Raw genomic sequence first — 13,486 nt, forward strand, 5'->3', positions numbered from 1 at the left:
AAATGCTTCAGAGTTCAAGTAACAGACACATCTCAACATCAACTGTTCAGCCGAGACTGCGTGAATCAGGCCTTCATGCTTGAATTGCTGCAAAGAAACCACTACTAAAGGACACCAACAAGAAAAAGAGACTTGCTTGGGCCGAGAAACACGAGCAATGGACATTAGACCAGTGGAAATCAGTCCAAATCTGTGGGATTATCATTTGTTTTTCAACAGCCTAGAAGGCCAGCATCCCGGAGTCGCCACTTCATTGTTGACATTGAGACTGGTGTTTTGCGGGTACTATTTAATCAAGATGCCAGTTGACGATTTGTGAGGCATCTGTTTCTCAAACTAGACACCCTAACATACTTGTCCTCTTGCTCAGTTGTGCACCGGGGCCTCCCACTCCTCTTTCTATTCTGGTTAGAGCCAGTTTGCGCTGTTCTGTGAAGGGAGTAGTACACAGCGTTCTACGAGATCTTCAGTTTCTTGGCAATTTCTCGCATGGAATAGTCTTAATTTCTCAGAACAAGAATAGACCGACGAGTTCCAGAAGAAAGTGCTTTGTTTCTGGGCATTTTGAGCCTGTAATCGAACCCAAAAATGCTGATGCTCCAGACACTCAACTAGTCTTAAGGCCAGTTTTATTGCTTCTTTAATCAGAACAGTTTTCAGCTGTGCTAACATAATTGCAAAAGGGTTTTCGAATGATCAATTAGCCTTTTAAAATGATAAACTTGGATTAGCTAACACAACGTGCCATTGGAATACAGGAGTGATGTTTACTGACAATGGGCCTCTGTACGCCTATGTAGATATTCCATTGAAAAAAATATTTTAAAAGGCCATTTCCAGCTACAATAGTCATTTACAAAATTAACAATGCTTACACTATTTCTGATCAATTTGATGTTATTTTAATCACTTTAAAATGTCCTTGTTTCTGAAAGAAAAGCAAATGTTTCTTTGTCCATTAAATGGACAAAGATATATATATATATATATATACATACAGGTATTACTGCACTGTTGGAGCTAGAAACATAAGCATTTTGCTGAACCTGCGATAACATCTGCAAAATATGTGTGCATTGCCAAAGCGCATCAAAGTGTTGAGGGTTGATGTGAGAATAGATTTTTTTGCGATTGCAAAGACTTGGGCGCTACTTTTTCGATTGACAGTACATATATTTGTTAGTTATCTGGCTACACTGTAAATTAGTAAATTTTGCAAAAGAAAATAAATGATTTTTACTTAAAATAATAGGTTTTCTGGTTTAACTTACATTTATTAATACAGTACTTAATTTATTTGTTGAAAAAGACTGGCATTTGCCAATAAAAATCCAAGGTAATATGCTGCTAAATTTGAATGAATATATATAATATATAAGTAACAACCAACAACTTAAAAATATGATATTCAAAATATCATTATTATGTTGGACTGACATGCTAGATCTAGTTCTGAACGTCAATTGTTCTTGGAACGGACGTCTTCTTCATCTTTCTTCTTCTCTGGAATGGCCATGTGGCAGGACCAAATTATGACTTGGAATGTAGTTTGTCTCTACACACATTTTCGATGAAATGTCAAAAATATTTGTGGAAAACGTTAAATAATATTCTTCAAGTATGAAAAGCCTTTAGCTATATTGACAGAGTACATTATATATTTGCACGTTGATAAGCTAGCTAGTTAACGGCCGTGATGTCTGTATAGTTAGCTAGTGGTGGGCATGCTACTAGCTAGTCAGTTAGCAGTGTATTTACTCACCTCAGCGCTGTTTCTAACCTTTAATTTAAGTTTTATATTAACCGAAATAGCTACCTAGCTTACCAAAAAATGCAAAAACATTACAGTAGAACTGAACACATGGTGCCCCTGCAATTTAATGTTTGCCTGCTAGGAAAGCTAGCCAGGCAGAGAGAGGAACGAACAATACGTAGCTAGCTAGCTAACTACACCTAGCCATCTAGCTACACTGGTCCTTGCAGAAACCTTTGTGTTGTTCACGTATTCACAACATGTTCAAGGCAGCACTGCAAACGTTGACTTTGTGCAGTAGTTATTTAGTCAATAATCTAACAGCCAAACTAGCTAAATTAAATAACTGGGCTGGCTAGTAAGATAGATAACAAGCTGCTCTTCCAAGTCAGCTTGAATTACGATGTTTACGTTTTTTAGCTAGCTATCTAAAGCTGAAGTCATTTGAGTTTTATTTTCCTGACATTGTCATAGATTTTAATACAACTCGTCTTCTTTAGGTATAGGTATTCAAGTATTCAGACATTCCTGAGTACTAATACAGAGCTCATTCTTGAGGCAGCTAATGAAGCACACATGAAGGATGGAACACTTCTCAACAATCTGTCTGTGAAATCAGACATTCTGGAAAATGTCTGAAAGGATCTTCCAGTTTACAGCCTATCCGTCAAGTCTACAACTTTTCCAAGTTGCAGAAGCTTTGGTAAAAAAGTACCTTAAAAAAGAAAAAACTAAAAAGTGCCTTAAAGAGACTGGGTCCTTCTTAGGCCTGTACGGATGGCAAACCAGCCTGAAGTACAAGACGGGAAATTACAGATCGAAACTGAGAGGAATTGGATGCCCAGAACTGGAAGTGAACTCTGTCAAGAGAAATCAGAGGACAGGCCCGTTGCCAAGAACATAAAAAAACCAAAGGCAGAGGTAAATTACCTCCCACCCCACCCTGCTGGAGAAACAGATGAGACCCTGGAGAGGGAGCGAGTGGAGCTACAAATACGTGACAACCACAACATTGTGAGTGCCAAAATGGCAAAGACCTTCTCATATCGAAGACAAGATGTCGTTCAAGCCTTTTCTCTTAAGGAATTCAAAGAAAGATGGCCAGCCCTGTTTGAGCCCACTCAGGTACAAAATACAGCTGAATGAAAATAGTCAATGTAGGTAAAAAATGTATATTGATTTAAATATGTTGTGTTGTCTTGACCAAATATTCTAATCTAGAATTAAATATGCATTAAAGATTAGTCTGAACATTCTCACTCTGCACAAGCTTTGGGAGGGGTTTCCCAATAGCATTAAGGAAGATTTCAGAAAATGTTAAATTGTTGCTCGAGTCCACCTTTATGCAGAAGATGGACGAATATACACAAACTATTGGACTTGTTTAAGTCAAAATAGGAGCTGTAAATGCAGACATGCAGAAAAAAAGTTCTGTATGGGTTATGCACAGTAACACTTTCACAATGGTATATACTGTATGTATTCAGTTGCCGGTATTAAATGCACTTATTTGTAGAACATCATATTACAGTGCAACACCATACAGGAATGAAGAAACAGTGTGATCCGTGGCCTGATCATATCCCCCGGCGAGAGGGTTGAAGACCTTATCACAGAATAAAAGTTATGTCACGATCGTCGTAAGAACTGGACCAAGGCGCAGCGAACTTAGCGTTCCACATCTTTATTATAAAGTGAAACTTCAGCAAATAAAAAACAATAAACTAACAAACGAAACGTGACGTTCTGGAGTGCTCACAGGCAACTACACTAAAACAAAACAAGATCCCACAAAACACAGTGGGGAAATGGCTGCCTAAATATGATCCCCAATCAGAGACAACAATAAACACCTGCTGCCTCTGATTGGAAACCATACCAGGCCAACATAGAAATAGAACAAACTAGATTACCCACCATAGTCACACCCCGACCTAACCAACATAGAGAATAAAAGACTCTCTATGGTCAGGGCATGACAAGTGAAAGTTTTTTATATGAGGTATATTCATTTACATTACATTTACATTTAAGTCATTTAGCAGACGCTCTTATCCAGAGCGACTTACAAATTGGTGCATTCACCTTATGATATCCAGTGGAACAACCACTTTACAATAGTGCATCTAAATCTTTTAAGGGGGGGGGGTAGAAGGATTACATTATCCTATCCTAGGTATTCCTTAAAGAGGTGGGGTTTCAGGTGTCTCCGGAAGGTGGTGATTGACTCCGCTGTCCTGGCGTCGTGAGGGAGCTTGTTCCACCATTGGGGTGCCAGAGCAGCGAACAGTTTTGACTGGGCTGAGCGGGAACTGTGCTTCCTCAGAGGTAGGGGGGCCAGCAGGCCAGAGGTGGATGAACGCAGTGCCCTTGTTTGGGTGTAGGGCCTGATCAGAGCCTGAAGGTATGGAGGTGCCGTTCCCTTCACAGCTCCGTAGGCAATCACCATGGTCTTGTAGCGGATGCGAGCTTCAACTGGAAGCCAGTGGAGAGAGCGGAGGAGCGGGGTGACGTGAGAGAACTTGGGAAGGTTGAACACCAGACGGGCTGCGGCGTTCTGGATGAGTTGTAGGGGTTTAATGGCACAGGCAGGGAGCCCAGCCAACAGCGAGTTGCAGTAATCCAGACGGGAGATGACAAGTGCCTGGATTAGGACCTGCGCCGCTTCCTGTGTGAGGCAGGGTCGTACTCTGCGAATGTAGTAGAGCATGAACCTACAGGATCGGGTCACCGCCTTGATGTTAGTGGAGAACGACAGGGTGTTGTCCAGGATCACGCCAAGGTTCTTAGCACTCTGGGAGGAGGACACAAGGGAGTTGTCAACCGTGATGGCGAGATCATGGAACGGGCAGTCCTTCCCCGGGAGGAAGAGCAGCTCCATCTTGCCGAGGTTCAGCTTGAGCTGGTGATCCGTCATCCACACTGATATGTCTGACAGACATGCAGAGATGCGATTCGCCGCCTGGTTATCAGAAGGGGGAAAGGAGAAGATTATTGTGTGTCGTCTGCATAGCAATGATAGGAGAGACCATGTGAGGATATGACAGAGCCAAGTGACTTGGTGTATAGCGAGAATAGGAGAGGGCCTAGAACAGAGCCCTGGGGGACACCAGTGGTGAGAGCGCATGGTGCGGAGACAGATTCTCGCCACGCCACCTGGTAGGAGCGACCTGTCAGGTAGGACGCAATCCAAGCGTGGGCCGCGCCGGAGATGCCCAACTCGGAGAGGGTGGAGAGGAGGATCTGATGGCTCACAGTATCAAAGGCAGCAGATAGGTCTAGAAGGATGAGAGCAGAGGAGAGAGAGTTAGCTTTAGCAGTGCGGAGAGCCTCCGTGACACAGAGAAGAGCAGTCTCAGTTGAATGCCCAGTCTTGAAACCTGACTGATTAGGATCAAGAAGGTCATTCTGAGAGAGATAGCAGGAGAGCTGGCCAAGGACGGCACGTTCAAGAGTTTTGGAGAGAAAAGAAAGAAGGGATACTGGTCTGTAGTTGTTGACATCGGAGGGATCGAGTGTAGGTTTTTTCAGAAGGGGTGCAACTCTCGCTCTCTTGAAGACGGAAGGGACGTAGCCAGCGGTCAAGGATGAGTTGATGAGCGAGGTGAGGTAGGGGAGAAGGTCTCCGGAAATGGTCTGGAGAAGAGAGGAGGGGATAGGGTCAAGTGGGCAGGTTGTTGGGCGGCCGGCCGTCACAAGACGCGAGATTTCATCTGGAGAGAGAGGGGAGAAAGAGGTCAAAGCACAGTGTAGGGCAGTGTGAGCAGGACCAGCGGTGTCGTTTGACTTAGCAAAAGAGGATCGGATATCGTCAACCTTCTTTTCAAAATGGTTGACGAAGTCATCCGCAGAGAGGGAGGAGGGAGGGGGGGAGGAGGATTCAGGAGGGAGGAGAAGGTAGCAAAGAGCTTCCTAGGGTTAGAGGCAGATGCTTGGAATTTAGAGTGGTAGAAAGTGGCTTTAGCAGCAGAGACAGAAGAGGAGAATGTAGAGAGGAGGGAGTGAAAGGATGCCAGGTCCGCAGGGAGGCGAGTTTTCCTCCATTTCCGCTCGGCTGCCCGGAGCCCTATTCTGTGAGCTCGTAGTGAGTCGTCGAGCCACGGAGCAGGAGGGGAGGACCGAGCCGGCCTGGAGGATAGGGGACAGAGAAAATCAAAGGATGCAGAAAGGGAGGAGAGGAGGGTTGAGGAGGCAGAATCAGGAGATAGGTTGGAGAAGGTTTGAGCAGAGGGAAGAGATGATAAGATGGAAGAGGAGAGAGTAGCGGGAGAGAGAGAGCAAAGGTTGGGACGGCGCAATACCATCCGAGTAGGGGCAGAGTGAGAAGTGTTGGATGAGAGCAAGGGGGAAAAGGATACAAGGTAGTGGTCGGAGATTTGGAGGGGAGTTGCAATGAGATTAGTGGAAGAACAGCATCTAGTAAAGATGAGGTCAAGCGTATTGCCTGCCTTGTGAGTAGGGGGGGAAGGTGAGAGGGTGAGGTCAAAAGAGGAGAGGAGTGGAAAGAAGGAGGCAGAGAGGAATGAGTCAAAGGTAGACGTGGGGAGGTTAAAGTCACCCAGAACTGTGAGAGGTGAGCCATCTTCAGGAAAGGAACTTATCAAGGCGTCAAGCTCATTGATGAACTCTCCAAGGGAACCTGGAGGGCGATAAATGATAAGGATGTTAAGCTTGAAAGGGCTGGTAACTGTGACAGCATGGAATTCAAATGAGGAGATAGACAGATGGGTCAGGGGAGAAAGAGAGAATGTCCACTTGGGAGAGATGAGGATTCCAGTGCCACGATGCTGGCTCGATGCTCTAGGGGTATGCGAGAACACGTGGGCAGACGAAGAGAGAGCAGTAGGAGTAGCAGTGTTATCTGTGGTGATCCATGTTTCCGTCAGCGCCAGGAAGTCTAGGGACTGGAGGGTAGCATAGGCTGAGATGAACTCAGCCTTGTTGGCTGCAGACCGGCAGTTCCAGAGGCTGCCGGAGACCTGGAACTCCACGTGGGTCGTGCGCGCTGGGACCACCAGGTTAGAGTGGCAGCGGCCACGCGGTGTGAAGCGTTTGTATGGCCTGTGCAGAGGGGAAAGAACAGGGATAGACAGACACATAGTTGACAAGCTACAGAAGTATTGTTTCTTGTATTATTGTCTCTTGTGTCTTAAGAGAACTGTTTCACTTTGATATCCTTTTTCTTCTGTCCTGATTTTCTCTTTCTTTTCTTCTGTTAACTAGATGTTCTTTGTTGTTCTTCGTTAGCTAGCTAGCTTCTTCCAAAAGAGTCCCTAGCAACTGCTTAGCAACTGGTAAACAATTCAGCTAGCTAAGATAACTACAATTTTATGAAAAATAGTTATTTTTCAAAAGCCTATCTTCTTTGTTTGTTGCTTGTTTTTTCTCCTCTTCAGTCTTGCAGTTTTCTTTTGCTTTTTTCCGATGTACTTCACTCTAAAAACCATGTAAATTTCAATATTTGTAGGAGCTCATTTTTCAGCTGCTGCTGCTCAAAGAACCCTCGACCTTCCTTTCTTTCCCTCTCTCCTCTCAAGTTGCACAGTTAATCTTGTAGCCTAGTCTGTTATTTCTTCATTGTTTCACTGTAACGCCCTGGCCATAGAGAGGGGTTTTTGTTCTTTATTTTGGTTTGGCCAGGGTGTTACATTGGGTGGGTGTTCTATGTGCATTTTTCTATGTTGGTTTGTTTCATTGATTTTGGCCGTGTGGCTTCCAATCAGGCACAGCTGTAGAGTGTTGTTGCTGATTGGGAGTCACACATAAGTGCCTGTTTTTCCGTTGGGGTTTTGTGGGTAATTGTTTCTGTTGTGTGGTTTGCACCTGACAGGACTGTTTGGCTGTCAGTTTTCTTGTTTTGTTTTGTATAGTGTTCTTTCTGTTATTAAATTCAATGATGAACACTAACTCCGCTGCGCCTTGGTCTACTCTCTCTCCCGACAGCCATTACATTCACTCAGGATGCTGACAACACCATGATCCGAGAGGACCTTGTTCAGCATGTGATGAAAGTGTTCACTGTGAAGGATCTGCACCAGAATATAGAGCATGGGATCTGCATCAAAGGAGCAGAGGTCCTGGCTGGTATTCGCAGTGTTACACAGTCATGTACCTTGCTTATGGGCCTCATCTATGGCTTAAATCTAAGGTACCCCAAAGAACTGAAATATACCTTTGAGGTGTTCCAACTTGATGATCTCAGGACCTCCCCACAGGTCCATGCTCTAAAGATGAAGTTACTTGTTTTCAGAGATATCTAAAGATATCTATGAGAACTGTCAAAGGGCCACTCAAACTGTGGTCTAAACCCTACTCAGTAAACTGAAAAGCTAGTTGCTAGGTGGTATAGGAGCTACAGTTTACATTATGCTCTTTGTCAGGTGAAGTCATAAGAGACATTGTCAATTCCTGTTTAAAAAACAGCTTTTTTATGCACTAATGGATATCTGAGATTATTTGTCAGGTGCAAGCTATCTGGTTGTAATTTTACCTAAGGAGGCAAGGTGGAGTTATACCCAGAATGCTTATACCTGTCAAAATAATATGTCCATATGGGCTTCACTAGTGTGTATGGAGTTGGGTTTAAAGGACAATTTGGCATATATTTTGTAACAACATGAGCAATGTATGTTTTGAAAACCCATGTTTTGATTCATCTAAAACAGTTTGAATTATGTATTTGAGCTAAAATTCCTATTGTGCTTTTTGTAAAGTCTATTATGACAAATCGTTAATTTACATTTCTGTTAAAATATTGCTTTGTTAAGGGGCACACAGACCACTAGATAATTCTTGCCAAACTGTACAAGATGAGAGGTCAAAGTGCTAATCCCAAACTATCACCTAAACTTTATGCTGTTGTGAAGATCTGAGATTATTTGTAGTCAGGTGCAAGCTATCTGGATGTAACTTTACCTAAGGAGGCAAGGTGGAGTTATACCCAGAATGGTTACAGATTACAAAATAATGAGCTCTCCACAAATGCCTAAGGAGTAGGGTTTAAGGGGCAAAATGACATTGAAGTTTGAAAAAAATTATAAAATTATAAACATTTATTTTATTCAAAATAAAGGTGTTGAAGTTTGAAGTTGAATACTGTTGTTTCTTTTTGCATATTCCCTTGTATAGAAATTATATATTTTTGTAAATTATCCCAAGTATATTGAGGTAACTATTTGCATCAGCTTTTTAAGTATCGTTGTGAGTATATATTTGAGTAGTAGGAACCCAATTTAAATACATTTTACTAACCTGAGTACCATAAGTAACTGAGAAGAAAACATTTGTAGATTAAACATAGAATATCAATTACGATAATGAGTAAATTCAGCAAATTAAACTTACAATATTAGTTCTGTAACTGATTACATTAAGTATATCAAACTTATAACATTAGTTCTGGGACTTGAAGGATATAAGCGGGTCCATTTTTTTTAATTGTTCTGAACCTGATAAAAGTAAGTTGAATGAAAGGAATTTTTGAGATCATGTTAGTTGTTTGCACTTTATATATCTGAGTTTGTAATACACTAAAAGCGAAGTCTATTATACTTAAAAGATCCTCCTTGTTAGATTTACTTAAAAATCTGATGCAGATAGTTACCTACAAGCAAAAGGGGCACAATATTTTTTACAGTGTAATGAAAGGCGAGGGTGTGAAAGAAACATTCGCACAAGATCAGCCATCCACATAAAGAGAGGCACAAGATCAGCCATCCACATAAAGAGACGCACAAGATCAGCCATCCACATAAAGAGACACACAAGATCAGCCATCCACATAAAGAGACACACAAGATCAGCCATCCACATAAAGAGACGCACAAGATCAGCCATCCACATAAAGAGAGGCACAAGATCAGCCATCCACATAGAGGCACAAGATCAGCCATCCACATAGAGGCACAAGATCAGCCATCCACATAAAGAGACGCACAAGATCAGCCATCCACAAAAGAGATGCACAAGATCAGCCATCCACAGAAAGAGATGCACAAGATCAGCCATCCACATAGAGGCACAAGATCAGCCATCCACATAGAGGCACAAGATCAGCCATCCACATAGAGGCACAAGATCAGCCATCCACATAAGGAGACGCACAAGATCAGCCATCCACATAGACGCACAAGATCAGCCATTCACATAAAGAGATGCACAAGATCAGCCATCCACATAAAGAGACGCACAAGATCAGCCATCCACATAAAGAGACGCACAAGATCAGCCATCCACATAAAGAGACGCACAAGATCAGCCATCCACATAAAGAGACGCATTTGCAATTATTGAACGGGGAACATTTTCACACTGTGAGAAATTTTACAACATGACGTCATAATCAGGACACAATCAGAACGATGGGGAACTATTTCACACTGGGAAGATTTTTACATGACAAAAGGAAATAACTTCACAACGGAGTTGACTACAAATAAAAAGTTGGCAATGTATTTGCAATTGTGACAATCAAGTGAAGGATAAATATATGTTTCAAATGAAACCCAATATGACTGCAAATAATAGATAAATAGCCTACTACATAGGCTTATAAAATTCAATAATATTGAAATCAATTTTATGTTCATTCAATTGAGTTCCATTTTGCTAATTGTTGGCTACCGTCTGTCATTTTTGCCTCAAAGTATTTCATGATGTGTAACGTGCACAATGATTTGCCAAATATTGATTTAGTGCATTATTACTGAGTATGTATTACCCTGAAGATCCGACCCGCTTGCTTACAGCTGTACTAGGGTGGAACAAGCTTCCTGTGTAGATGAAGACATTGCAGAGCAGACGCGAGATATGGTTCAGAAAACGTGGCTTGGCTCTGTCTTAGTCTACATAGGAAGTCTGTTCGACCCTTGTGCAGCTGTAATGCCTCGATCACACCTACAGTCTTTTTATGTGTGCGACAAAAGTTCAACATTCCCCTTCTGCTACCGTTTCTGTCAAGCCATCGACCCATACAATTTGATGCATACATTCGATACAGAATGCACCACAGAGAACGGACTGCAACTGCTTCTGCAACACAATGTAGTAAGGCAAACGCAGCGTTTCACTGGAAATGAATGTACTTCTGGTGTCCCAAAAAGCAAAATATTGTCGGTGTGATCGAGGCGTACTGTAAGCAAGCGGGTCGGATCTGTTGGCTAAAGTAAACATTAGAATACGCCGCCGCAATATTTGCAGCCATATGTGATAATATCTTTCTAGGAGCTGATCTGTCATCAGTATAGTGGAATAATTATAATGTTTTTGTAAACTGCCTTTCTTTCGGGAACCTATTAATATTGACACATGCCTCAACAACGCACTTAGCGAACATTCTCTTTACCTGGTGATTTGGGGAAACGCATGTTACTTCGGCCGTTGTAGGAAAGATGCATTGTTAAAAACAGTTCTAAACCTAAATTCCATAGCTATCGGGCCCTGTTCAATTCCCCAACACACGTGGGGTGTGCAGAAGCCGTGTATGGGTGACAGTGTCAATAACTCCGAGAGCTGTCTGTTTGTGGAAAAGTAATCTGTCATTTTCAACCCAGAAATGCTATTTTAATGCAGTGAAATTCACCCATCAAAACCCAATAGGACACAGACAAGGGGTGGGTATAATTTGTGGAATGTTCCAACAGGAATCTGTTCCGAAAACTTTGTAAATAACAAGGTTTCCAACAAACAACGCATACAAAGTTGTATAGCGGCAGAATAAAATACCGGGTAGGAAGTGGGCTATTTCATTAAGTTTTTCACTCACCACGTTTATTCCGAAAAATGTCTGTTCTCACTCTGGTTGCCTATAGACAAACATTAAGAATAAGCTACGTGGTGAGTTGATGCCTATTCGGCAGCTAGTTAACTAGGTGAATTGATCATGCTACTTGTATGAGTTGTTTATTGGCATCCTTGTACTTTACGTTTTTGGAACAGATTCCTGTTGGAACTTTCCACAAATTATACCCACCCCTTCAAGGTTCTTATGAAAGATAACTTCAAGGACTGAGGCTACTGAAACAAATCGCAATATGTGAGTGACCAACTACTGAAATACCAGTTCAAACTTCCTAGAAATTCTAACATGGCAATGTCCCACGTTATTTATCCTCTACGGATGTTGATCTTTATGCAACATTTACAAAGAACAGAGGATATCTTACAAGTCCCCCAGTTATTGACGTCCTCATAAATTCACCCTAATAAGCTACGTAAGCAAAGATGTTGTTATTGATGTTGACAAGAGAACCCCACCACCGGTCTGGGAGGGATAGAAGCCCCTGGTGTAACCTAATGCTTAATACAAATAGACTGTTACAAATACCCTTACCTCTATTTTACTAAAATATACCAACGATTCAAATAAAACAGCGCTCTTACCGTCCACAGCCATAGTCGGTCTCAGTGTGTGTCTCTTTGTGGTTGCCTCAGTTATCGTCTCCCATTGCTTCTCTGTATCTGGCTGGATGGCAAAGTGTGAGAGCGCACAGTTTGTCACTCGCCTACTGGGTGCTTATGAGGCACGGTGTACACTGATAGACAGAGCACACCGTCTCGTCCCACCGTTTGTTTTCGACTCTCTTGTTGTTAACCCCTCCCCGTTTCGTGCCTGAACGCCGAGGGACTTTTCGTTGTTGGACTGTGAAATCACCAGGATATCGGCTCAGATTGATTTTAATTTAGGAAATCTGTTCCCGAGTATTCCCACGCATAGAGGCATATGTGATCACATCCCAATGTAAAGGTGTGAAATTATATCTGTTTGGGGTTCTTCCGGTCAATTTGCAGTGTACAAATGATGTATTACTATAGTTCTGACCCCCTGACCATCCACTCAAGGAAAAATATGGCCCATGGCAGAAGGAAATTCATGACCCCAAGGATAAAATATGAAGCCTAATTGGTTAATAATTTATGCTAAAAATAGCCCATTCAATGATAAGAGAAATATGTATCCATTGGGGGAAAGCCTAGAGTAGACCATTCTGATACACAACTGTCCTCTTCAATCTTTCTCAATGGCTGCAATTACCAAGATAGCAATAAATAAAACAATTATAAAGTGTAGGCTATTGCGAGGTCATTTGATTAGATGAAGAATGATTATATGAATGGAACAGAGATAATTCCAAGCATTGTGTTGTTCTAGTAACTAGATTTGTCTGATTACAGAGGACGTGTGGACATGGTTGTTCATCACCTGGATCCATTACTCCTGATGAAAGAATCAGATGATAGTAGAAAAACAGGATGGTCAAAGAGGGCCCGGATTTTATTTAACTGGGCAAGTCAGTAAAGAACAACCTATTATTTACAATGACAACCTAGGAACAGTGGGTTAAGTGCCTTGTTCAGGGGCAGAACAACAGATTTTTACTTTTTCGGTTCAGGGATTTAATCTAGCGACCTTGCAGTTACTGGCCCAACGCTCTAACCACTAGGCTACCTGCTGCCCCTGATGCCGTCAGCTTGACTGCTGCAGCTGCACTGAGACAGGGAGAAAACAAAAGGCCTGCAGCAAAACCAACTATCTCTGTCACTTTATATGACTAGAACGCCACTGGGCATCTTTTCTGTTAGAAGAAAAACAGTGGGATACACGGGACTACAAAAAAGGCCAAATAAAGAAATTGGAAAAGGGACTATTTTAATGTAATCTCTCAACTCAGTGTGCTAATTGATACTGTGGGTTTTCAGATATAAGAAGCCAACTATGGAGCATCAGTGGTTTTT

At 42.2% G+C, this 13,486-nt stretch overlaps 1 protein-coding gene across 1 annotated transcript in view; it reads right to left on the reverse strand.

Annotated features, from left to right (window-relative positions):
- LOC106600622 (sterile alpha motif domain-containing protein 10) overlaps window positions 1-12,273 on the reverse strand; it is a 230,348-nt gene extending 218,075 nt beyond the window's left edge. The window contains exon 1 of the mRNA XM_014192113.3: window positions 12,134-12,273. Coding sequence (XP_014047588.2) covers window positions 12,134-12,146 — 13 coding nt within the window. The 5' untranslated portion in view covers window positions 12,147-12,273. The remainder of the gene's footprint in view (window positions 1-12,133) is intronic.
- Between the last annotated feature and the right edge of the window lie 1,213 nt (window positions 12,274-13,486).

Source organism: Salmo salar, chromosome 03, assembly GCF_965601325.2.
Source record: "Salmo salar chromosome 03, fSalSal1, whole genome shotgun sequence".
NCBI lineage: Eukaryota > Metazoa > Chordata > Actinopteri > Salmoniformes > Salmonidae > Salmo > Salmo salar.